A 26,113-nucleotide genomic window follows, 5' to 3' on the forward strand; every position below is an offset into this window, starting at 1 on the left:
ATATCTCATTTGAACAGCAGGTGGCGGTAGTGCTCATCTAACTTAGCTAAACATCCGCCCGCGAAGAATCCTAAAATAAGAGGATAGCACATCGGCTGGTCAACCCTAGGATACTTTAGCTCCCTACGTCGCATTACCATCTGTAGTTGACAGGTAATGGTATTCAGTCTGGTTTTGTCTGAACCCTGACAAAATAAATGCAGCAACAAGACAATAATAATAAGATAACAGGTCACCAATTTAACAGGTTTAGCTCTATAACATTTAAATGCACCTCTCCAATGTTTGAGAGGAAAAAAAAAATAATGAACATTTTTTAATGTATGACCACTGTACAGAAGACTGCCATATGATGGCGCTTTCTAGCTTGTTTGTCGTTTTGGTAACTACATCAAAATTACCGCTAGGTTGACAAAAATCACAAGTAAATCACGCCATCTGGCGGAAAATCTCGCGGCTTTTTCAAATCACGCGAGAATGTGTACAAAACAACAAAAATGGCACCGGCTGGGTCGTTTTCAGCTAATGTCGGTGATTTTAAAGTAATTTTGAGTGATAAATATTTTTTTTGCGATCACTGCACTTGCCCGGCGGGCAAATGCAATGAAATTTGTACTCTCCCAACAATAAAAAGTACTTGCCCCGGGGCGATCGGGCAATGGTTAACATCGAGCCCTGGAACTATACACAGTTATTAACAAAGTAATTAAAAGTACCACTGTCTGCGGCTCACCATCATGTTGAAATCTGCCCAATGTTGGGGTATAAATATGGTCCACTAAGGTAAAGTAATGTAGTAATACGTGGGTTTAAGAGGAATTTTTCGCACCATTACATCTGCAAAGAGACATCCTAGTCCACAATTGCGAAGGGGGCCTACCTGGTGTCAGGCTCGGGGGGCCCTAAGCTGCAGTCTCTGCTAACGATATTTACGCTATTGCACGAGATCCCAACAAAGTATTTTACCCTGTCTTTTATTTTGAAAGTCGTTTCCGGAAGTTCACTTTGTCGCGCAGTCCTGTCTTGTTTGACCCATTCCATTACAGCCTGTGTTTGAAAACGTAACAAGCTGTAGGATAAATACCAGAGTTTACTCGTATGTAACCTTTGTTTTATAGGTTTTTTAAAGTTTTTTTTTTTGTCTCACGGGAGTTTCTTTGTTTAACGCATTTGCAGAACTTTATTTTCAGAGCGCCGGTTGCTTTCGTCGTGTTATTTCGTGTTGAAGCGGAGCTTCAGCTGAAATCAGCCCTCAGACCCGATGCTCTCCCCGGGCAGGACCATCTCCTCTCGGCTGCTGAGGCCGGCCTTATGGCGTCCTTTCCGGCTGTGCCCTGAGCGGACAGCCACCAGCTCCAGGCCGAAAGGTACCAGCAGCCAGGAGCTAACTAGCCAGTTAATTTTAATTCAAGCAGCTAATCCCAAAGTGACGCACTTTATCGGGGGTACAGGAACCGATGCAACACGTGTGATCTGATTATTATGTCATATATGCTGCATTTACATAAATACTCCATTTTTTTTTTTATATTTATTTGATTTTGATTCTAAATAACTACTTAATGACAAATAATATTTTTATTTGTCTTAATTTTAGGGCTCATAAAGCATTAAAAATATTTTAATATAAACTATTTGGATCACTGAAGTGATATTTGTTCTTGATCTAATAACAACCCAAACATTGCAATATTTTTTTGCTGATATGAGAATTAAAAAAATAATTCCATTACCTTTTTTTCTCCCTAGAATTAGTTATTTTGATTTGCATAAACTAGAAAAATATGATGTGTAAAATTAATTGTATCTAAATAATAAAACATGTTGATTTAAAATAAAATTCTGTGTTTCTGAGATAAGTACATAACGATAAATAGAAGAAACTAAATTCTTTCATTAAGGGATTTGCTTTTTTAAAGCCTGAGAGGCTGATTTTATAACTCAAGCTGATGAATAAATCAATGACCTATAGCCAGGATCTCTGTTTAAACTCCTTTCTCATCAACTAAATGATTGTTTTGAGGTTGGCTTTAGGTAGTGAAATAACAGCTGATCCAAGGTTACATGATGTGTTATCTTTATCAAGATGCTCAGAAATATTATTTCCTCCGGCTCTCTGATGTGCCGAAATGATCTGAAGCTCATTGCTGCCAGTAAGTTTAAAATCAATCAATCAATCAATCAATCAATCAATCAATCAATCAATCAATCAATCAATCAGACACAATTATGTTCCATGAACAGACAAAAGCAAGAACAAATAATAAAAAAAGAGAAAAATAAAAATATATAATAAAATAATCAATCACTGACATATAAACTAAAGCACCAATGATTCCACAAACTGGAGAAGAATCTCACTGAGCATTGTGTAATTGCTGTTTTGTACTGAAGAGCTGATCAAGAAGCACGAGTTGGAGAAAGATGAGCTCCGGCCTCTTTACATGGACTTCCAGGCCACCACGCCTATGGTAACTGCTGTCTCTGTTGTCAATTATGCAATAAGTCAAGACTATTTTCTTATGGAGCTAAAATATCCTTTCTTGTTTTGATTTTATCATCCATAACCTTAACTCTGCTACTAGTTTGTTTTTTCTTTGTTGAACTATTTGTGCCTTAAAGCAGCAGACTCATTGTTTTATTAATTTCAACCACTTTTTTATAAGAAAACTTCTAATGATGAGAAAAAGAAATGACAATATATCTTCAGTCCTGTTTTCCCTTTTTTCACTCAGCTTTCTGTATAAGAGGACTTTGTGTCTAACATGGTGTTTGGATCTTACATGTTTAGGACCCTCGTGTGCTGGATGCCATGTTGCCGTACCAGGTGAATTACTATGGCAACCCTCACTCCAGGACTCATGCCTATGGTTGGGAGAGCGAGACTGCCATGGAGACCGCCAGAAAGGTATGAGGAGTCACTGCGTACAGGGAGGAAGTAGAAGAAACTTGCACTATGACAATGCTTCAACAAGATCACTCCATTATAGTGACATTTTGAAAAGAATTATTACTTTAAGTGATCAAAGCTATGAAGAAGTAAAATATTTATCTTTTCAACATTAGCAAACATTTCCAGATTGGTAACTAACTTGCAAGCTTGCTAACTTTTTAGTTTTGCGAAATACTTGTATTGCGGCCAGCCGTATTGTCCATTCCTGAATGAGACTTAATATTGTTTTTTTGTTTTTTTTTTCTGTTTTCATTATGTATATCTAAACAGATTAGAAAAATAGTGGATTTATCTACAGCCACAGGGAGGCTTTTGTCCCATGGAGTTTAAGCCATAAAAGGTAATTATTACAGGAGCTGACTGATAAGGCCGGAACACACTGAATCCGATTTTTGCGTCCGTTCCGACAGAATATTGTGTCGAACGAGGTCGTGGCGTTTAGCACTGATTGACAGTCAATGGGGATGATAACACCTGAAACGATTGTACGCATCCGGGCTTGCATAGTACCGGCTGAGATAGAGACCCAGGTCTATTTTAGTCGCACTAGGCACCAATTCAGTGTCAATGTCATGGGTCTGACAGGAAGACTGATGCGTCTACAAAGTAAAACATGTCCGCTTTTGGGGAAAATACAAAGTAAAATCTGTTAATTGCATGTCGAAACAGCCACTTTTTGGAGTTGGACATAGGATAAATAGTAAGCGGGACAGACTGATGCAAAAATAATCAATAAAAAACTTAAAAAGAGTACATTGCCCATGATAGGAATTCAGGAGGACAGAAAATGGATAAAGTGACGATCTTCTTCCAAAACGAAGGAACAGAAAGTGCAGTTTATCACTCTCCTTGGGGGGGGAAAAAACTTCAGGAGGAGAAAAAACACTATTTTACTTACTGTGATAGTAAAATAGGGGTCCACTTTGAGCCACACAAAAACAAAATAACAAGGGACAGGAAGAGCAGGTAAATGCGGCGTATCTCTCTCATCTCTTTATGAAAAGGAAGAAAACTTGAATAAACTTCACATAGCTTTCTCTGAGAATCACCTCTCTCTGTCTCAGTCAGCTTAGAAACTGTCCCATGGCTTTTATTGCTGTGTTTTCTTTTCTTTAGACGTAGATTTCATTATGTTTTTAATATAGGCATAAGAACATTCTCCATCTGCTCTGGTTTGAGATGCTGCACAGACTCTTTAGGTGGGGCTTTGCAAAGAATACACTGGTGTTTTTTTTTTTTTTTGGATAACTTCTCATAGTCTGTCAAATGTCAAATGTGGGAAATTGTTTTCATTTGTGTAAAGCACAGAAGCAGAAATGAAAAAAATCTGTGCAGATCTGCCCATTGGGGTCTCTCTTCGCAATCAGTCTGACATGGAAAAGAATAAGATCGGAGATTAGAAAGTCGTACGCAGCCGGTGTGTTCAGGCCGTTAAGGATGCTATAGTTAGACATATGGATGGAAAGTTGAGTGGAAGAAGAAGGTGTTTGAAACCACAGGCACAACCACAATAGCAAAAAAGATGCAGAAGAACAGGTTTGATAAAGTGAATAAATTTGAACCTGATTTGTTGTTAAGGTCTGCCTTAGTTTTTTTTTATTTTATGTCAAGAAATAAGGTAATATGAAAATGGTGAAGAATATTGTAAACATGGTGAGCTAACAAACAAACCATGAAAGCAAACAGTCAGCTTATTGATAACAACTCTTAGAATAGGGTGATCAAAAGACCAGGCATGTAGGGTAGATTCAGAGCCACGTCGGGGTTAATGGGAGTAGAAGTTTTAAATGGCGTCTCTGACTTTGAGTGTTTTTATCTGAGCAGCAGGTGGCGGATCTTATCGGAGCCGATCCCAGAGAAATCATCTTCACCAGCGGAGCCACCGAGTCCAACAACATGGCCATCAAGGTCCCGTTTTTTTACTTTTATTATAACGGCACACATACAGCTCTTTATAAACATCAGGTTTTGTTTTGAAATTAACAACAACAACAAAATGTTTGTAATTAAATTAACTGCAGTAGTTTTTATATGGAGTTATTTTTGTGGTTTTTTATTATTTTTTTATTGAATACAAGAAAAAAGTGATCTGAAAGGGGAAATTATTTTAAAAATAAAATTAATATATTGGAGATAAAATAAATTCACGTGGATAGCAAAAACTGATGTTTGAGATTGAACAAAAAGTCTTGACAGAAAATATTTTGTCATTTAATAAATTAAGCTAAAATATATATATATATATATATATATATATATATATATATATATATATATATATATATATATATTATTTTTTTTTTTGCTTCGTTTTTTTTTTTTTTGGCACCGTATTTGGAAAAAAGACATGGCTGAGTAAACGTGGCTACTATGGTCTGTCAATTTTACTTTTTCTCTCAAAACTTCCTTCTTCTCTCTCTTAAAACCTGTCTTTGCTCTCAATTCAGGATTTTTCTCTCAATGTGTAAGATGCTTCATGGATGGGCCTGTGTTTCTATTGGCCAGTTTCAACATAACTGACAGCAAAATAACTCCATACTTATATGAACTCGAACTCACACTATCACTTTCTTTTTTAATTTTAAAATGGTTTTATTTGTGTAGGTGTGGAAAGCACAATAAGTAGCTGGATTAAAAACAAACCAAGAGCTGTAATAATAAAGAGAAAGGACCTGACTCATTGTTTAACCCTTTTATTCCGCCTGCAGGGCGTGGCCAGGTTCTACCAGGCCAAGAAGCGTCATGTGATCACAACCCAGACTGAACATAAATGTGTTTTGGACTCATGTCGGATTCTGGAGGCTGAGGGATTCAGCGTCTCCTACCTGCCTGTCCAGAAGAATGGACTGCTGGACCTGAAGGTAAACAATAACAGTAATTAGATGGACCACAAGTACAGTGGCTCTCTAATTTAGTGATTGTATAATATGAAGGTGAAAAATTCTTCCCACATATATGAAATCTATCCCTTAAGCCGTGTGTACATTGTGCGATTTATTTTTTTACGTCGTTGCACACAGCTACTGCTCACACTGTACGACTAAACCACAGGGTTTAGTCGTACAGTGTGAGTTCACAGCTCACGATTTATGTTCAGCCCGATGCCCTCATGCGATCTACCTGCTCACACTGTACGACTAAAAACCACGTCGGATTCAGCTCTGCAGTGAGATCGAGCAGCTCTGACTCGTCTATCCGGCAGCCAAACAAATAGAAGGGGAATATACAGCTCATTAGAGTGAAACACGCTGTCGTGGCAATTTTTGCAATTTTGTGCTGAAAGCCCTAAAAAGAAAAGGCGGCGACGTATTTGGAAAAAAGACATGGCTGAGCAAACGTGGCTACTATGGTCTGTCAATTTTACAGAAAGAACTGCATTTCACTCATTGCATCCCTGCCACGCTGCTGTGTTTACAGAAGAATCCTTGTTTGCGCATGCGCACTGAGCGATTTGCCCCAGACGGTCGGAAGCATGTTTGATTTTCTCCCGACCTCATGATTCCTTATCGGGAGGTGGTCGTGAGAGGCTGATCGCCCCTCCTAACCCCCTGTACACTACACGACTCACAACGCACGATTAGGCTGAAAGTCAGCCCGATTGAAAGATTCTCGCACGACTGGAAAATCGCCCCAAAAATTGCACAGTGTTTGCCCTGCTTTATGAGTCAATAAAAAAAAAAAATATATATATATACATACATACATACATACATACATACATACATACATACATACATACATATATATATATATATATATATATATATATATATATATATATATATATATATATATATATATATATATATATATATATATATATATATATATATATATACAAGAAAAAAAACAACTAAAACAGTGAGGCTGATGAAAACACTAAAAGGCCTGCAGGGAATTCCTTTATTTTTTTTCTACAAGTGACAGAAATCTCCTTTGTTCTCCATGCCTGGGTTAGATGGTACGATCCAATGTTCTTTCACTAAAGTCTGTGTGAAAATGGTGTTAAGATTTCAGAAAAAAACTTGAACTTTAGGGCGATAATGCCAAATACTTTAACGGGGATACATGGTGGTGGCAGAATCAAGGTTTGGGGTTAGTTTAGCTTAGATTGAACTGTCAAGGTGAATTAAATAATGAATCTTTCTTTTTTTTCAATTACTGGACAATTATGGCCCAAAGCCTTAATGATATGCTTGAAAGCTCAAATTGAAACTTAATTTCCTCGTACCTAATCCAAGCAAACATCCACATTAAAAAACTATGATCTATTTTTTTGAGATGGAAAATTTAGTAATACTTCAAAGCTAAATCTGACCATTTTGAAGAACTTTTCACAGTTTGATAGATGAACTTTGGAGAGTTGATGTCTGCAGGCTGCTGCTGTACAAATAAAGCATTGTAACAATTTGGTTTTTAATGAGTTTCACTGAAATATATGCGGAAAACACTTTATATGATTAATTATGCTCTGATGTTTTTATATTACAACATTGTAGTAATTTAATGAGGGGGTGTCCAAACTTCTGATGGCTACTGTAATCCTCACTCTGTAACCCGTGTCTGTTTGCAGCTGCTGGAGGACTCCATCAGCGCAGACACCTCATTGGTGTCCGTGATGACCATCAACAACGAGATCGGAGTCAAGCAGCCCATCGAGGAAATCGGTAGATGTGGCATCATTTAATTAATGCTCATTTTAATTCTAACCCTGCGGCTGCTTAGAGCCCAGATGGATTCATTTGATCAATATTTTTGGGCTGACCGAGGTTCACGCTTCCTCTGTTTAGGTCAGATTTGTCGATCCAAAGGAGTCTTCTTCCACACTGATGCTGCCCAGGCTGTTGGAAAGATTCCCCTCAATGTCTCTGACTGCAAAGTTGATCTGATGTCCATTAGTGGTCACAAGATCTACGGACCCAAAGGTTAGAATCGGTGGGATGTTCTTCTCTGAAGACTCTTTCCTGCTGCTCTACATAAGGCAGAGATCTTTTACAACCAGTTAGATTTGTTTTTAGTTTGCAATACTCCACTCTCTGATATATCTACTCAACTTTAAGAGGTTCAAATGCTAACATCCCTGGAGAAAACGTTGGTCATGCATGTTTACGTTTGCAGGTGTGGGCGCTTTGTATGTGCGACGACGACCTCGTGTTCGTTTGGAGCCGTTGCAGAACGGAGGCGGACAGGAGAGGGGCCTTCGCTCCGGTACGGTGCCGACCCCGCTGGCCGTCGGGCTGGGCGCAGCCTGCAGCATTGCTCAGAAGGACATGGAGGTAAAAGTCAGCATCAGATGATCTAAGTGACCAAACCTGAACGATACCTCATGACCGCTTTTGTTCTTAGTATGATGAACAGAGAGTGACTATGCTGGCTAACCGTCTGGTCCAGAAGATCATGTCTGAGATTCCTGATGTTTTCTTAAATGGAGACCCAGAACAGCGCTACCCTGGTAAATAAACCTAAAGGACTAAATTCATATTATGTATTTTTTTACCCTCTTCTCCTTTCCTAATCATTGATATCTTCATGGGTGTGCAGGGTGCATTAACCTGTCCTTTGCCTACGTGGAAGGCGAAAGTCTGTTGATGGCCCTGAAGGATGTTGCTCTATCATCTGGGAGGTAAAACGCCAACCTTTGACTGATATAGGTTTAGAAATATATCATGATATTTACCTTTTCTAAGACTTGTGTGTGTTTTTGTTTGGGTGCAGTGCATGTACATCAGCTTCTTTAGAGCCGTCGTATGTTCTCAGAGCCATCGGAGCAGAGGAGGACCTCGCTCACTCTTCCATCAGGTACAAATCCTACATCAAACTGAGGATTATTGCTTTCACGTTTAGTTGGATATGGGAAATCAACCTGTATTTGATGTGGTGTGGTTCAATTTTCTGCTGTCAAAGAAAAAAATCTTCTAAGTGATTAAGTGGTTCCTGTTTACATCCAGGTATATTAATTCAATTAAAGTCATTCAATCTAATTGATTCCTGTTCAGTTCAGTCACAGTAACAGATCCTGGCTTTATGTATCAATTTGTATCCTGTAATTTGTCTGGAAATATAAATTAGATGAACTTATTTTAATTTCATATTTTTGTTTTTTATTAAAAGCTTTTCTGTTTCTGTATGCTGCAGGTTTGGCATTGGCAGGTTCACCACAGAAGAGGAGGTTGATTACACAGCGGAGAAATGCATTCAGCAGGTTCGCCGACTCAGAGAGATGAGGTGATGTCTACTTTTTTTTATTTTTTATGATCCTATCTAAATCTTAGGTTTTATAGTAACAAATGTATTATTTAATCTGGTTATGCTAACTTCCCCCTGTCTCTTCTCTTCTCTTCTCTCTTAGTCCTCTGTGGGAGATGGTTCAGGAAGGTATCGACCTGAAGAGCATCAAGTGGACGCAGCACTAAACCGCGCCCATTTCCCCGCCTCCTATTTAGCTGCCGAAATACGATTACAGTTCCTGAGAAATCCTCAGGATGGTCCAGCTTTTTCTTCCTCTAAACACGCACAAACTTCCTGTCTGACTTGAAGTCTGTTTGTAGCTGAAGCTCTTTGATTTCATACAAACACACCGAGCTGGTCCCTCAGAGATGTTAACTATCCACACTTCAGCCTCAGTTGTTTTCAGCAACAAGGCTTTCACAAAATGTCAACGAAATAGGATCTGAGATGCAGCTGAAAACAGTCTAAAAAAATCCTATGAATGACAAAGGAAACAACAATGGAGTAAAATGGCCAGAATATGGTGCCTGTGCCATTTCTGAGTAAGATTGACAGAGTGGAACAAACCATTATATCATTTAGAGCAGTTTGAAGCTCAAGGAAAAATATATATACCTGGCTTGTATTATGCCAGCTGTGCTACAGTTAGCGTTAACGTTCGGCTTTTATAATCAGACGGATCAGACCGAAAATATCTTTAGTCTTATTTCCAAGTTATATATGCAATATTTGGATGCAGGTTTACGTCTGTAATGTCTGTTTTATTATGTGAATTTACTGAGGCTATCATCCTGATGTCCGCTGCTGTCAAAGACCTTTTAGGGTGAAACTCGTTAATCCAACTTTGTTCTTGTTAAAGTGGTAACATCTAGAAAAAAGATCATTTAATGAAACATTAGAAATAAAAATGTCAAGCTGCTGTTAACTATGAACAGTTTCGCTGACCCTGTGGGTTTGATGCTTCGCCACCAGATGATGATGATGCTTAGGCATGACATTTAAATGTGATGGCGATTGGGATGATTCAAATTATGAGTGTTTGGAAATGTTGATTTCAGGCCGTTACATCTGTAAACAGGGATTTGGGTGGGAGTGAGGGACACTTTGAATTTGACATTTTTGGGGTTTTTAATACAGTAAATGTTACAAAAATATGAAAGGGAGACAGTCCAGTTCATGGGATAAAACATGAAAGTTTAAACTGAATGCAGAAGGTGTCGGTTTGATATAAACTTTTTTTTTTTTTTAAGATTCAACGTAAAGAATTCAGGCTGTCATTCAAATAAACAGATTAAAGCTCATTGATCTTTTTTTTTCTTTTTCAAGTTATGGTTTAAAATATCTACTAGGAGGAATCTGGTAAAATTTGATTATTGGGAAACACTCTGCAGGACTTAAATGTTAACCATCCATTTTCCGTCACGCTTATCCCAAGCGGGGTCGTGAGGGGTGCTGGTGCCCACCCTGGACAGGTCGCCAGTCCATCGCAGGGCTAATGCAATGATATAAACTAATAACTGCATGACAGGATAGTGACAAACAATCATCAGTGGTTGTTAATTAAATCCAGTGTTCTATGGATTAACACAAAAGAAAATTTAAACACCTGGTTTAATTTCTTTCTTTAAATCCTGCCCTGTGTGTTCCTCTGCTCCTCCAGCTGTTGTATTTTATGACACCAGCTTCTGCTGCCATCTGCTGTTACACGGCTCTCATTGTTGCCCAATAAAATCACTGCTTTATGGTTATGCAGTCAATACTTCTTATGACCAGTTTGTCTTTTTTTTTTTTTGCAATGTAAATTTAGATATGTAGTTTAATTCATTTACCATATTTATGTTAATCAAATACATGTTGGAAAATTACAAGGTGTGTGTGTTTTTTTTTTTAGGATTATTACTTTTTTTTTGAACAGCTGCATTGGTTTAAGTCTGTCAAAAACCTAACCTAAGCTTTAATATTTAAAAAGGGAATTCTTAATGTACAGAATTAAATAATCACATTTTACTAGGTTTATCTTATACTGTAAGAATAAAGTTTACGAGTAAACTTTTCTAACATGTTTACACAGTCATCCATCCATGAATATACTGTCTTTCATTAATGGTTTCAAACTTCCCATTCATGGATTTAGTTGGTTTCTTATCAAATGTTGCAGGAATGTATGGAGTTATATTTTTTTATTCCATTTTCAACCCAAATAGGTCTGTCTAGTTTATCTTTGATAAAGGCACCCAAAACCAGTAACCCCGTCTAAACCCTGCTGAGGTTTAATTTGAAATGTAGATCTGTGCTGATCCAGCCAACAGCCTGTCTCGTCCTACAAGTCAATCATCTCATCCATCCATAACGTCTTGAAGAAATCAGTCTCTAAATATTTCTTGGCCCAGTTAGGACATTTTCACTAATTTATCTTGGGGTTCAGGTTTCAGCCTTTTCTACCTTTTCCATATCTTAGAGCATAAAAATAATAGTTTTCTAATTGTGATTAATCGATTATTGAAATTTTTAACTAATTTAGTAATCGATTAATCATTAACTGAAGTAAAGAGATTCTAAAACATGCCTTTAGCTGACAGAACAACTCACTTAGAGCTGTAATTGTACCAAGATTGTAAAAAATATACACAAATTTTGTATTTAAGATTTTTTTTTTATTATTCTCTGTTAAAATGCTCAGGCCAGAAGTCCTCAAGTGGTAATTTCTTTAAAAAGTCTTCTCTAAGTAAACTTAAACTATCCGATTAATAATCGATTAATCGAAAAATATAACCGAAAGATTAATCGATTTGCTAAATAATCATTAGTTGCAGCCTTAGTTTCCTGGTGCCTTCATGCACAGGAAAATGTTCTTGTATTTGCAGCATCAGAAACTGAATATGTGTTTAAATAAGATTTTAAACAATAAAACTTTGTCAAAATTAAAATCTGTGAAAAAAATTCATAAGATTATAATAGAGTTCATATGTTTGATACTTATATTTGTAAAAAAAAAAATAACGGAAACTTTATCTTAATGTTCTATCAAGTTAGATGTTCAAGGAATTCAATTTCATCCAGATGGAACTCATTTATTCAGATCATTTATTTAGGATTCTTCTACTAAAAAGAATCAGAGTTGTTTGAAATTGAACAATTTCCAACCCTATTCATAAAAATGTCTGCAAAGATGCATTTCTCACGGCTGAAAACAAAAATGATAAGAAAACATATCATCCCTTTCTTTACTCATTTTCTTTATTGAATATTCTCTAATTTGATGTTTTTAACCCGTTGGTGAGATACATGCTAAACTTGTTTTTGATTTATCAAAAATATATTTTTTAAGGTTTTATGTCATGTAATATATGTAAAATTATGCTTAATGACAAAGTGGCAGGACATGAATATGTTTTGTTTTTCACAAGACAACATCAAGTGTTGATGTATGTCTTTTTGAGCTTTGCAACATTTTTTTTTGTTATATGTTAAAGTTGCTAAAGGTCAGCTTGATTTGTTTAATTTATAAAAATTGCACTTTGCATTTAACAACAAATTTTAATTCCACTAAACTTCTGCATGTAAACTGAATTCTGATTCGGCCTGAAATCTTTTGCAGCCCCATGCAATACAATAAATGCAGGATTCCCCCATGTTAAGATAAAATCCAAAGAATCCCAACTCATCCCATCCCCGCTGAAGAAACGAATCCCAACAATATAATGCTGATTTTCTGCAACACCTTTGCTGTTCCCAGCAGGGCTTGAGGAAAACTTGTTTTTTTTGTTTTTTTTTATTTTTATCAATGGCTATCAACCCCCCTTCCATAAAGCACAGGTTTGTAGGAATTGCAAGTAATATTTATCCAATCACAATATCCTTGCACCAAGGCTGTTGATCTCTACAGCTAGTAGTAATCAACTCAAATGTCTTCTGCATTTTTGCACCATATCTACTTATTTATTTTCCACATCAATGCCTTTTTACACCATGCCTCTCCCACACTGTTTACACTTTATCACTGCTGCACTGATTAATGAAAATGTTCTTTTTCATTGCTAAGCTGCTGCTCATTCACTCTCGGAAAACTATACATAAACGAAATTTCGTTTTTTATACACTCTGTGTATACAAAATATACAAAGTTTTTTTTGTAAGTTCAGCTGTATTCATACAAAGATTACATTTCAAACCGCAATTGGAAAATATTTGACAATTTGAGATTTTACTTCGGGAGTTTCAGAGTAAAGGTGGTTGGGTATTATAATTTTTAATATTTTTTTTCTCTTTTTGCGCTTTTAAGCTTTTTGTTTACATGTGGTTATTAAAAACAAAGTGAAATGATTCCTTTTACTAAACTCTGAACCATTCCATGTTCTATTATATAAAAACAAAGTAAAATACAAAGAAGTTGATCATTGTTAAAGCAAATTTGAAAGGATAAAAGGTTCAGGGGGTTTGAATAAAAATTCCTTTCAATTAACCATAACTTTGAAACAAATATTAAAATTTTAGTCCATTTGAAATTTTCTCATGTTTTAAGTCATAGGTCAAAGTCTTTTTCATTTAAAGCTTCTTACTTGTTAAACTGTTTTCCTAAATACTGCCTCTGTACTTAGGTAAGGATTCTCAAACGATTTCATATATCTTTACTATCTTAACTAGTATTCCATATTTGGTTTATAAATTCTTAAGACTGTGTAACAAAATTCAGCCAACAGGGGGCGCACACTTCACGTTCTCGCGTCATCGTTGCTGTTATCGCGATGTTTGTGCCGACATTTCGTGCAGAGACATCACGCAGAGAAGAAAAGACTCCCTTGTATGATTTAAACGTCAGTGTTTTAATTGACAAAAATCATCGGTAAGATTTCACATTCGACAAGCCTCTTAATCACACTTTCCAGGCGTCTCTGAAAGCAAGAGTTCCGCTCTTTTAAACCTCCAAAGCATGCATATTAGCAGGTTTCACCCAACAACCAAGGCTGCTAATGGGACGCTAGCTTGAATGGATGCCAATAGAAAATAATCACGCTGGTCCGGCATAGTTAGTTATTGTTTTTTGTAAATATCTTTAAATGTTATTTAATTGGATCTTTGTATTTTTATGCACAGTATATATTCAGTATAAAGTTTGTGCTTTTAATCTCACATGTATGTTGCTACTTAGCATTAGCTAGCTAACAGAAACTTCTTATTTTCTGTAAAATATAAGGAGGCTAAGGAGATATAGAGTAGATACATGTTGTTAATAGCTGCTTGTAGGGAAAAGTAAGCAAATAAAATAGTGATGGTCCCATAAAGCATGTTGGACTTTATTAAGACATGAGAATGAATATAAGCTAAACTGAGACATAGCAAAATATGCTGATTATTTAGAAGAATTGGGTTGAAAGGACCAACTATATCAAGAAACCAGCATTATATCTTATATATATATATATATATATATATATATATATATATATATATATATATATATATATATATATATATATATATACACACATAGATTACATAAGTGTGTTGGCATCGTTTTTCAAGGAAAATGGCAAAACATACCAAAACTGTGAATAGCTGAAATGTTTTATACATGTGCCTGGATGTCAAACAGATCCTTTGCTAACCTGTGACCCAAAATCAAAGGTCAGTCAGATACTGACTTCTTCCACTCTTTTTTCAGTTGTTTTTACTGTTAGACCTGTAACTGCATATTCCAGTCCAAACATATCTGAAACACATGCTATGAAAAACTGTAATTTAACATTAACAGCACACTTTCTTTCACACATTAGTTTTATGACAGTTCCGGTTAAAAAAAGAAAAAAACACAGGGAATTTTTTCTTCTGCTTTTGTGTGTTTTGTTGGATGATCAATGTCTTTTCTTAAGAATGAAATTAGTTGGAAGAAGATGATACAGATTCTGAATGGCCTCATAACTTGAGTTTTGCATAAAACCATGCATGACTTCAGCCTTTTGTTATTGGAGGAATTAAATGACTGAAGATTAATATTAATGTTATAAATAACTTGTTTGTATCTGTACTTTGGTTTCCAGTTCAGAATGAGTGTTAATGGAGTTCTGTACCAGCCAAGTCACCAAATCTTCAGTATCATTACAAGATAGAAAGTTAGAAATAGACTATTTGATGCTGTTTAATTGTTCTGGTAAAGGTTTGGTTTCCATGTTGCCTTGCCATGTTTCTCAAACTGGTTTTGGATTACATCATGTCTTCAGGGTTTGAGTTAGTCGAGGGGGTTCAGTCTATTGAACAAAGTAATTCCTGAACCGTTCTCTTTCCTGTGGCTTGGAACTGACAAAGGAAAGATTTAAGTGGTTTTGTTTTGAAAAAGTCTAAAAGATTCTGAATTTGCTGTTGATGAATATAAATCTTTAATTCTTCCCCCTCTTTTTGCAGGAAGTGCTTTTCTAAATCTTTCAAGCTTCATTTTGCATCGCTGATCCTTGAATGTCCAGCTGTTCTTGGATGGTTTCTTCTTCTGGTTTCTATAGTATTTTGATCTTCTTTCTCCTCTTTATGTTGCATCTACATTGAGCACATTGATACCGGTTTGTCAGGACTGGTGGAAAGGCATTAAAACATGAAGATGTCTTTTAAAGCATTAAAGGAGTTGGCCAGGTATTATATTTCTCCACTGGAACTTCTTTTTTAGATGATGATGAGCATCATGGTTTTGTGTGTTGCACTGTAGGAATGCAGGCTTTTGGTTTTCCCAGAAGTTTTATCTTTGCTGTGTTGCAGAGGGCTGTGTCCTATCCATCTTGAATGGCAGTGCAGACGATAAAAAGGCAGGTTTGCGCTGTCTTTTTTTTGCCCAGCGTGCTTTTGGTCTTGGCTAAGATATTGCTCTGCTCTTTTCTGCTGTTTACTTTTTTTGTTGATCAGCTGCTGTCATTTGTTCTTTGCTGATGTTCAGCTGTGAGCATTGCTATGGTTTAAATTATGCTAATGTTGCTCTGGTTGACATGATGTTAATCCTGCTCTTGTTAAATGCTCCTAAGATTACCTTCTCTAAATTAATAATGATTCTTCTATTCTTCTTTTGAGTTCCTGTTGTTGCTGCTGTTGTAATGTTAATGTTGGGTTTATATTATGATGTTTGCTGTGTAAGATGGTCATTTTACTCTCTCATATACAAGGAAGACCTGATTGCTGAATCAGATGTGTGTATATATGTACATATTGCTGATTGTGAGATGAATCCGGGGGGATGTCTCGATGTTGTGATGTGGTTTCTGCAGAAACTCTTTGAGTCCGTCAGATTTCTGAATTAATTTAATGTTTAAAGCCATGATGGTTTCATCCAGGTTAGTTAGAAGAATTTGGTTGTCTGATGTCATTATCAAACTCTCCACATTCAGGTTAGGTGGAAATTGTTGTTTACACTCAGCTACATTTATTGCCAATAACACACTAGTTTTACATTTTTGAGTCTGATTTGGAGTTGGCTCTTGACACAGATACATGCTGAAAAACATCTTGCAAATAACTGAACACGCACCTTTCACTTTTAGTTAATTCAGTCATTCGTGTTATTTTGCTGTATGATAAATGTTTTGAACTGGAATGTTTGTTTCTCTGACCTTTTCACCAGGTTTCAGTGTGCTGCAGAAATCCTGTAACTCAGTGAAAGTAAACACACTGCTTAGTTGCATTGGTGAGTTTGAACTGCATGAGATTTATTTTTGCACCACATTTGACAAGCTTGTTTAAACATTTAGGTGATTTCTTTGCATTGCGAGGTAAGATAAAAATGAAAAACCTCCAGCTTTCTCAGAGCAAGAAGAATTAGGAGTTTTCTAAAGTGGTTTCATGAATAAAGATGTACCTGTCAAAAGATTGTATTCTTCAGCTTGTTTTAGCAGACTTTGCTTTCTGTTTGAAGGACTTTAATCATCAGCACACAAAAATATATTTTTTAGCCTGCCTGCCCTGATTGGTGATTCATTATTAGAAAACAGAGGCTAATAACGACTTGCCCTCTTATGATTGTCCTCAGACCTTTGCAGTGGTAGGCTGGAGTATTTTTACATTTATTTATTTATTTATTTGGACCAGTTAAGCAAAACAACTGGTCACCAGCTACACTTTTTTTTTGTTTATCTGGTTACATGTTTTTCTTTTCAGAGATGACATAGTTCTGTATAAACTGGTTTAGGAGCAGGTTTCTAATCTGCAATTATCTATCTGTTCTGTTCATACTTAAGGCTAGGGCTGGGAAAAAGACAAACATTATGTTAGAGTACATTTTGCATCATATCTTTAAGTACAACTCACATTGCTGGAGATTCTTACTTTCATCCTCAATAATTAAAAAGTGTAATTAAAAAATGCTGCTCGGAAGGTGTAACCCAGAGGACTGTGGAACGGGCAGAAGAAAGAGAGCTTAACACGGTTTTGGCTGTGATTGAATGCAGAACACTTGTATTTGGAACCACACAAGCTGAGTAATCCCAACAATTATAGTTTTGCGATGGAGCAAAAAGATTTCCCTCGACCATCTTCACCGGAGACGGAGATAACTGGGGATGAGAGGAAGGGTCTGCAGGGGAGGCCAGCATTCCTGAGCTGAACCAATTTGGCCAACTGGTCTATCTTATATATCCATTTTTGGTGGGGCTGACCTATTTAGGATTAGGTTTCAATTTAAATTTGGTATTTTTCAATTGGTCCTCTCTAAAATTTCAATTATCGTTTATATAGACGAATGTGAAAGGCTTATGTGATGTAGTTTTTAGCCTTATAGCACAGCCCTCACTACAATGATGGGACATAATTTGATTAAAAATCATGTATTAAGCATTTATTGTTATTCATCAAATGGCTTTGTTATGAGTCTCTACCCCACAGTCAACGATTCTGTTTGATTAGTGATTATCAGTTCTTTCAACAATTCATTAATCTTATTGTTCAGAAAATTATGCAGACAAATTGTTAGACAAATAATATTAGAAGAAGCATAAATTCTATAGCTAATATTTAAGATCACATCAGACACCGTTTATAAGATCTAGCCTCAAAAGATCTGATTAAAAGCTGTTTTGTAAAAGCAAATAGGCTAAATTACTCACCCTTCTATGAATAAGTGATGGACCCTGATGTTAATTATTTTACCTCAAACTATAGACCATCAAAGATATTGTAGCTGCATGCTTTGTTAGTATCTTCAGTTGTACAGCCTCCAACTGTGTCTTTGAGTTTTCTGTCTCCTTCAGCAGACAAGCTGTATCCAACAACCAAAGCCATTTTAATGGAACAAGCTTACATCTCTCTCTTACTGTATTAGTCTGCAAACATTGTCCAGGTTGTTAAACTATTTTCTTCATAAACACTCTTTTATTCAGAAGTTGGGTTTTGTTGGCATATTAATTTGAAATCTCTAATAATTATTCATTTTTACAATGGTGTTGCCATGACGCTTCCTCTTGTTGAAACATACTGGATGCTAAGTATATCTGATGAGAAGGAGGGAAGAGCAAAGGAGTGGTGTGTTAGGAAAATTTTATGAAATTAAACTGTACATGAATTCTACAAAGATGGAAAAAGCTATATGGAAATTTCTGATATTAGCAAGAGAGCCAATTGCATATTTCATATGGAATAAATATTTTTGTTGATTTATCACCCAACCCTAGTCTATAACAATTGGTTAGCTTATTTTAAATATAGTAGACAAGACAGGCATCTTTAAGTCCTTTAAGTTAGTCAGTGTTGGGAAAAAAAACAGGTTTTATTTTTTTAAGTTTTCGAAGAAACTGGTCCAATTCATTTCTGCCCATAGTACTTAAAGTTTAAAAGTCTTATTTTTCCAGCAAATTGTAACTATGAACCTGTTTATAAAGTAGTAGGTCCTACTTGGAAAATTCTCTTGTTTAGAAGATCCATACACTTTTGGGTGAAATTGTTTTGCGGGTTTTTTCATAGTCATCGAAAAATTTGTTTTTGGCATGGTATAAGTAAGAGTTATTTTATTTATATTATTTCAACAGCTGGAAAAGGAATGAACATTTTAAATAAGTTGTAGTTTAGGTACAAACTAACCAGATTTGGTGGAGATTCTTTTTAACCACATCACTTTGAGAGGGTTTTTATAGTATTGTTGAAGATAGAAGTAACCAGATTTAGCGCTGTTGTTTTTACCAAACAATTTTTTGGACATTTGAGAGAGTGCAATATTTTGGACTTTTTCATATGTTTTGGGAGCATGAAGCTGCATTGCAACCACAAAGGTATCCACCACAAGTGTTATTTCCTCCTGTATTCTGTGGCTATTCACTGTTTTTTCCATTGTGGGTAAACAAAAAAGCATTTTTTTGTTTTGTTTATCTTTCTTCCTGACCAAGATTACCAAACATAATAAAGCTGCTTAATATGGTTTTGTTTAGCTTCCCCCTACTCTATACAAACATCTTCGAAATGCTGAGATTTCTATTTAAGCCTAAAATTAGTTTGCAGCATAGAAAATTTGTTGTTTGTTGCTTATGTATCTTCAAGTTTGAAACTTAGAAAAAGCTTCTATTTCTTTATGCTCTTCATCTGATGGTAGTATTGCTTTCTCCCCAGGTTGTAGGGCTGTTGTTAAACAGTCAGTATGGCTGTAGTCATCAGGCTCCAGGGTCTGCCCATAGTGGCTGGGACCATGGACATCAGACACTTCTTCTCCGGTCTCACCATTCCTGATGGGGGAGTGCACATCGTGGGTGGGGAACATGGTGAAGCCTTCATTGTGTTCGCCACAGATGAGGATGCTCGACTAGGGATGATGCGTACAGGCGGGTCCATCAAAGGCTCTAAAGTGTCATTGTTACTTAGTAGTAAGACAGAAATGCAGAACATGATTGAACTTAGCCGCCGTAGATTTGAAGCTGGGGCAGGGCCAGTGGACATAGCTGCACCCACTGCAGGAAATACTAACCGACAGCCATCGGCATCCTCCATACCCACAGTGCAAAGCGGGGGAGGAGGGCGGTCTGGGAGCCATGGGAATCAGGGTTTCAACACCCCGGTCTCAGTTGCTGCTGTAAGCTCAGCTCAAGACCAACCTGCTAACAAAGCAGCAACTACTATGACCAATGTTGTGCCAAGCTTCCCCAACAACTACAGTTCAACTCCCACAATTTCAACAGCTCTATCATCACTCAGTGCTGGTCCTCCACCCATTTCTGCTCTTGCCAACATGCCCTCCATGCCTCCAATGAACACAATGCCCTCAATTCCAGTTCCTCCTCCTGTATCCACCCTTCCCCCCGTTCCATCTGTTGCACCTCTGTCCCAGGGTCCTCCTGTGCCCCCAATGTCCCACCTTCCCCATATGCCCTCTCTACCTCCTTTTAACCCCTCCCTACCTCCCCCTACAGGAATGGGCTCAGCCCTACCACTTGGAGCCCCCAATCCTATGCTGTTCAACCCTCTTTCTCCTTTGGCTTCTCTTGGCCTTCGGGCTCATATGAAAGCTGCTGCAGCCGCTACCACTGGGTCAGGAACATCGAACCCTGATGAATTCTATGTTCTCCTCCAAAATCTGCCATTCTCCTGCTCAGAAATGGATATCAGGGAGTTTTTTCGGGGTCTTGGAGTTGATGGGGTGCGCCTAATGAGGGATGGGCAGGGAAGACCAAATGGAAGGGCTATGGTTAAGTTCTTCTTGCCCCAGGACAGTTTTGAAGCTTTAAAGCGAGGTGGTGGCATGATGGGCCAGAGATACATTGAGATAAGCCCAGGGTCTGACCATCAATGGGCTAGCATGTATGACAATAGGGTAAGCCATATGTCTCATAATATGGGCAAATTAAATAATGAGCCCCCAGATCAGCAGCACTGCCGCACCAATGTAAATCCTGGAGGTAGAGATCATCGAGACAGGTCTCGATCTCCTCACAGGCAGGACTTTTGTGTCTATCTGAAAGGTCTTCCTTATGAGGCCAACAAAAGACAAATTAAGGAGTTCTTTAACAATTTGGCCATTGTAGATGATAGCATCTTCATTGCTTATGGCCCAAATGGGCGTGCTACAGGAGAAGGCTTCCTTGAATTTAAATCGGAACAGGACTACAAGGCTGGGCTCGGAGCTCACATGCAATACATGGGCTCCCGCTTTATCCAAGTCCATCCAATCAGCCGAAAGGGAATGCTAGAAAAGATTGATGCCATCCGCAAACGTGATACAACACAAGGTGATGGCAAGAACCCAGACAGCATGAAAGCTCCAAGAAATTGTGTCCACATTAGTAACATTCCTTACAACATTTCCAAGAAAGATGTCCGTGCCTTTTTTGATGGTATAGGGATTTATGAAGAAACGCTGAAAGTACTGACTGATAGCAATGGCAATGGTCTGGGGCAAGCTATCTTACAGCTGCGAGCCGAGGAAGATGCCCGCAAAACTGAAAGACTACACCGCCAAAAACTCAACGGCCGTGATGCCTTTGTCCATCTGGTGACCTTTGAACAGATGATGGAGATAGAGAGGAATCCACCACCCCAAAACAAGAGGGGTCCACGCAATCAAAACCATCAGAACCAAAACCAGCAGCAGCAGCAGCAGGTGCAGCCTAATCCCCAGCAGCCCCAGATTAATCCCTTTGCAGGCATTAGTGGTGATGAATTCAACTTTCTTAGAAACACCATGGGCAGCTTCAACAGTAACCCATTTGTTACTCCCTTCTCGGCCCCAGGCAATGGCCTTGCAGGCCCCCCTCCCATGCCACCATTGCCGGCGGGGTTAGGGGAAGTGAATCTAGGTGTTGCTCCTCCTCTGGTTCCAGGGATACCTGGAGCTCCTATCTTAGAACCACCAGGCTTTTGCCCTGGTGCTACTGGTGGAGCTCCCTTTGGCCAGGATGGGCTGCGAGGCTTAGTGCCTTTTGACAATAGCAATAGAAAGGGAGGTGGAGGGGGACAGAACCGAGGAGGAGGGCCCAGCAGTAGCAGCAACAACAACAACCAAGGACTTCCAAGTGGTGGAGCAGCAGGTGGTCAACAAGTGTTTACTCCTCCTGGGAATGAAGCCCTCCGTAACCAGCCACCCCCTGGAGGATCCAACAACCCCAATAGTCAGCGTGGTGCTGCTGGCCCAACAATTGTAAAACTTCAGAACATGCCATTCACTGTAACTGTGGATGAAATTATGGACTTCTTCTATGGTTACCAGGTGGTGCCGGGCTCTGTCTGCCTACAGTTCAATGACAAAGGCATGCCCAATGGTGAGGCAATGGTGGCTTTCCAGAGTCAAGACGAGGCCACTGCTGCTGTAATGGAACTCAATGATAGACCAATTGGAGCACGAAAAGTTAAAATAAACCTGATTTAAAACGCCTGAATAATATAACTGTTAATAGGATTTTACATGTGTCTGGTTCACCAAGTCTGGCTGAACTATACCTGGTCCTGAAATAACCCAGCTGTCAAGAATCTTGTGGATTTCATTCAGTAAAAGTTATAGAACTACTTCCTCTTTGTGTATATATCTTTAGGTAAGCGCTGTCTTAAGCAGTCTGTCAAGAAAAGACTATACTCAATGTTTGTTTTTCTTTGTCCTTTTTCTGCAGCATCTCCTCTGATTTTGCTTGTACACAATGATGGTTGCGGATGTGATGGTTTTAACCTTGCTGTTGGCAGGATTTTGGTCCTTCCATATTAGTTTCACTGAGCGTATAGCTTTTTTGCTGCCATGTTGTATCCACAGTCACTTGTCTTTCTTTGCTATGATTACCTATCTGTAAAGAGTGTCAAACATTTTTTGCTTTATGAGCTTAAGAATGCTCTGCTGCTGTGGTTTGAAATACACATGCTTTGTTGCTCAGTAACATGCTGTGATAAAATGTTTTTTGTTCAAATGGGAAAAAATACAAGCATTGTTCGCTGCATTCAAAGCTTAACATTCTATGTTGCTTCGGTAAAATCTGGTCCTGTGCTGATAAACTGATAGTCCTATGTTTCAATGATAAAGTTACAAGAAAAAAGCTTTTTTTTTTTCCTAGCCTGTGCGATCAAATGTGTGTGATCTGTTGCGATGGTGACATGTGAACATCTGTTCTTGTTTATTAAAGTCATACTAATGAAACTGAATGGGTCAGTTTTGCCACATAAAAGATGTGGTATAGCAAGATGGTGGAGTCATTTTCCTTTTATTTAACTGAGCTGCTTTTTGTTTTCTTTCATATTTTGTCATGCTGTTTATGAATTTTGCTTCCCTGAAGACTCCACGCCCCTCATAGAACATGCTTTGTAGGTGTTTTGACTGTAGATTGCTAAGATGAAGTCTGTAGTGTTTTAGATTCTAAGCATTATGTTGCTTGTAAGTTCATCCATGATGTTTCCACCTAAAAAGCTCTTATTTGTTTTTGATGTTGGTGTGAAAAAATTTGTATGATCATATATCCATACAAAATGTGGAGTCTCCTTTTGCTTTGGCCAATAAAGGGACATTTCTCACCTGTAGCAATCTCTCTTAACTGTCTACATACTTTCTGAATATGGAAGCTCAACTTGATCTACATTTGTCTTGAAATACTGGAACAGATTTTTTTTGTTTTTTAACTTTATTAGTCTTTGTTTTTATTACTGAACATTGTGTATATGCATCCAAAATACAATATCCAGCTCCTTGAGGTTCAAACTTTAATAGTTTACCACTGGAAGAGTGTCTTACAGCTACTTCATGTTTTTTTTTTTTTTTTTTTTTTTTTTTTTTACCTATTTGTCATCTGATAGTATCCAGTAGGTTTACAGCTGTGCTATATTACAATTTACATTTGACATTTCAGCAAGTGAATGTAAGCCAGTCAGTGCAGTTGTTCCAGTCCTAATGTAAAGCTTATACATTCCTGGCCATTATATTAGGTACATCTTCCAAGTGGTGTTTTTTTTTTTTTTTTTTACATCATCGTTGCCTTTAGAAGTGCCTTGATTATTTGGGTCATGTAGTCAATAAAAAAAAAAAAAAAAAAAGTCCCTCACGGATTCCTGTCAATATTCACATGACCTCATCCATGAAAACCTGCTGCAAGTTTGTTAGGATGCAAATCCCCTGTTACACCAAATGGTGTGTATTAGATTGAAATATAACAACTATTGAAGGCCACTGGTGTTAGAGAAAAGTTATTTACTGTTATATCTGGACTATAGAGCGCATCTCACTATAAGCCGCGCCCACAACATTTTTTGAAAAAAAAAAAAAACAACTGGAAATTTGCATAAATAAGCCACACCTGGCCATAAGCCGTTAATAGCTGCTGAACTGTCTCCCACCAAACCTGTAGGGGGAGCTCTACATATAGTCCCTGGTGTGCTAGCGGCAGTAAGAGTTTCTGCTGAAAGATGGGGCTTCGTCAGCGCTTTATTTCAGCTCTGCAGGAGTTGAGTCCAGTCTCTTCATTGTGTCGGCAGCTCTAAGGTGCGAATGTCAAAATGTCTGAATTCGGGACATTTGTTTTCCTTGTCACTACCTGATTCATACCGGAAGTACGACCATCAGCTCATTTGTGCATGCGCAAGCAGATATTCATCCAGGTCGCCATAAATAATGTATTTATGTTAATAAAATGACTTTCTATCCTTAAATCACAAAAGAATGCTAATATAAATCTTAAACTTTTATATGACTTTTCTGAGACAATTCCATGGTATTTACATTTTCTCCATCAAACAGCTCGTCATTATCGGACATGACATCATCGGATATGCTCAGAGTAGTCCTGCAAAATATGATTAATCCATATTTATCTTATTTTTAGTTATTTCTTTCTTTAGATTACGCACTATATACCTTGCGGTTAACACAAAAGGAAAAAATAAAACTATAAAAGACTAGATTAATATTTAAATCTAAAACTGAAAAAGTTAGCTTTCGGAAGTAGCATTCCATTCCATTTCCGGCACAGACAAGTGATAAAACCGGATTTTAATGCATTTTATTTTCTCAGTAAATACATTATTAAGCTTAACACATAATTTAGTATGCTTACTATTTTTAAGGAAGGGAACACATAATTTAGGTGTTTTTTTACAAAATGAAATTGAGGGTGACCCTGATGTATATCTGGTTACGCATGTGCAAATGTGCTGATGGTATGGAACATGCTTCTGGTAGTGACATTCTGTCATGTCTGCTGAAAATTAGACCCTTATTCTTTGACTTCCTCCTCTGGCAGTTACTGTAGGAAAAGTCCACATAAAAGCTACACCTTCTGATAAGCGGCATGGTTCAAAGCGTGGGAAAAAAGTAGGCTTATAGTCTGGAAAATGCGGTACGTGTAAAGTTAGGAGGCCGTGTTCTGCAGGTTTTAACTGGGCTTCTGATCCAGCACAGCTGATTAAAATGAAGAAATTATTCCTGTAGCTTGCAAAGGTATTCATTCTTTAATGTCACATTAGTCATTTGCTCTAATGCCGTTACCTCGGCAGAGGATGGAGGAAGACATCACACTCTCCACAACAGACGTATAGAAGATATGTAGCGTCTTGCTGCAAACTCAAAAGGACCTAAGTTTCCTTAGAAAGTACAATCTACTTTCTCCCTTCTTGTGTAGACGGCTTCACAGTTGTGCCCCCAGTCTAGTTTGTTGCCCAGGTGAACACAAAGGTATTTATACTACTCAACCACCTCCGCTTCTTCTCCCATGTTAATAGGTTTCACCTTGTTCCTTTTTCATCTGCAATCTAGAGTCATCTCCCTTGTTTTGTTGACATTCAGGATCAGATTATTTTTTTCCCACACCATCCCACAAAGCGCTTCACTAGCTCTCTGTACTCAGCTTCTTGTCAATCTTTGATGCACCCAATGAGAGCTGAGAGATGAGAATCATCCGGTTATCTCTGCAGATGGCAAGACTGTCTGGTTCTGGAAGTCTGAGTACAGTGTGAAAAGGAATGGAAAGTACCATCCTCTGTGGTGCTCCTGTGCTGCTGACAACTTGGTTAAACAGCTAA

General features: G+C 37.7%; 2 protein-coding genes across 7 annotated transcripts in view; both read left to right on the forward strand.

Annotated features, from left to right (window-relative positions):
* Positions 1-967: 967 nt before the first annotated feature.
* nfs1 (NFS1 cysteine desulfurase) lies at positions 968-10,947 on the forward strand. Of its 3 annotated transcripts, none has more exons than XM_038280859.1 (14): positions 968-1,096; positions 1,177-1,367; positions 2,395-2,471; positions 2,792-2,908; positions 4,778-4,861; positions 5,662-5,814; positions 7,527-7,620; positions 7,744-7,878; positions 8,072-8,229; positions 8,300-8,405; positions 8,495-8,576; positions 8,669-8,752; positions 9,089-9,178; positions 9,303-10,947. In XM_038280859.1, exons 2-14 carry the CDS (start codon positions 1,262-1,264, stop codon positions 9,364-9,366), a joined length of 1,350 nt encoding a protein of 449 aa, XP_038136787.1. In that variant the 5' UTR covers positions 968-1,096; positions 1,177-1,261; the 3' UTR covers positions 9,367-10,947. The 3 variants fall into 3 exon arrangements, with proteins under 3 accessions (XP_038136787.1, XP_038136786.1, XP_038136785.1); XM_038280858.1 differs by having other exon boundaries at positions 977-1,096; positions 1,191-1,367; XM_038280857.1 differs by lacking the exon at positions 968-1,096 and having other exon boundaries at positions 1,103-1,367.
* Positions 10,948-13,910: 2,963 nt separating this feature from the next.
* The window catches only part of cpne1 (copine I), a 33,279-nt gene continuing 21,076 nt past the window's right edge, over positions 13,911-26,113 (forward strand). Inside the window, exons 1-3 of one of the 4 annotated variants that reach the window (XM_038280846.1) lie at positions 13,920-14,024; positions 16,779-16,841; positions 19,748-23,623. In XM_038280846.1, coding sequence (XP_038136774.1) covers positions 19,776-22,493 — 2,718 coding nt within the window. In that variant the 5' untranslated portion in view covers positions 13,920-14,024; positions 16,779-16,841; positions 19,748-19,775 and the 3' untranslated portion in view covers positions 22,494-23,623. Of the gene's footprint in view, positions 14,025-16,778; positions 16,842-19,747; positions 23,624-26,113 lie in introns of those variants that run through there. The other 3 variants (XM_038280850.1, XM_038280847.1, XM_038280848.1) reach the window with 3 other exon arrangements.

This window comes from Cyprinodon tularosa, unplaced genomic scaffold, assembly GCF_016077235.1.
Source record: "Cyprinodon tularosa strain WSP-4 unplaced genomic scaffold, ASM1607723v1 ctg165, whole genome shotgun sequence".
Lineage (NCBI taxonomy): Eukaryota > Metazoa > Chordata > Actinopteri > Cyprinodontiformes > Cyprinodontidae > Cyprinodon > Cyprinodon tularosa.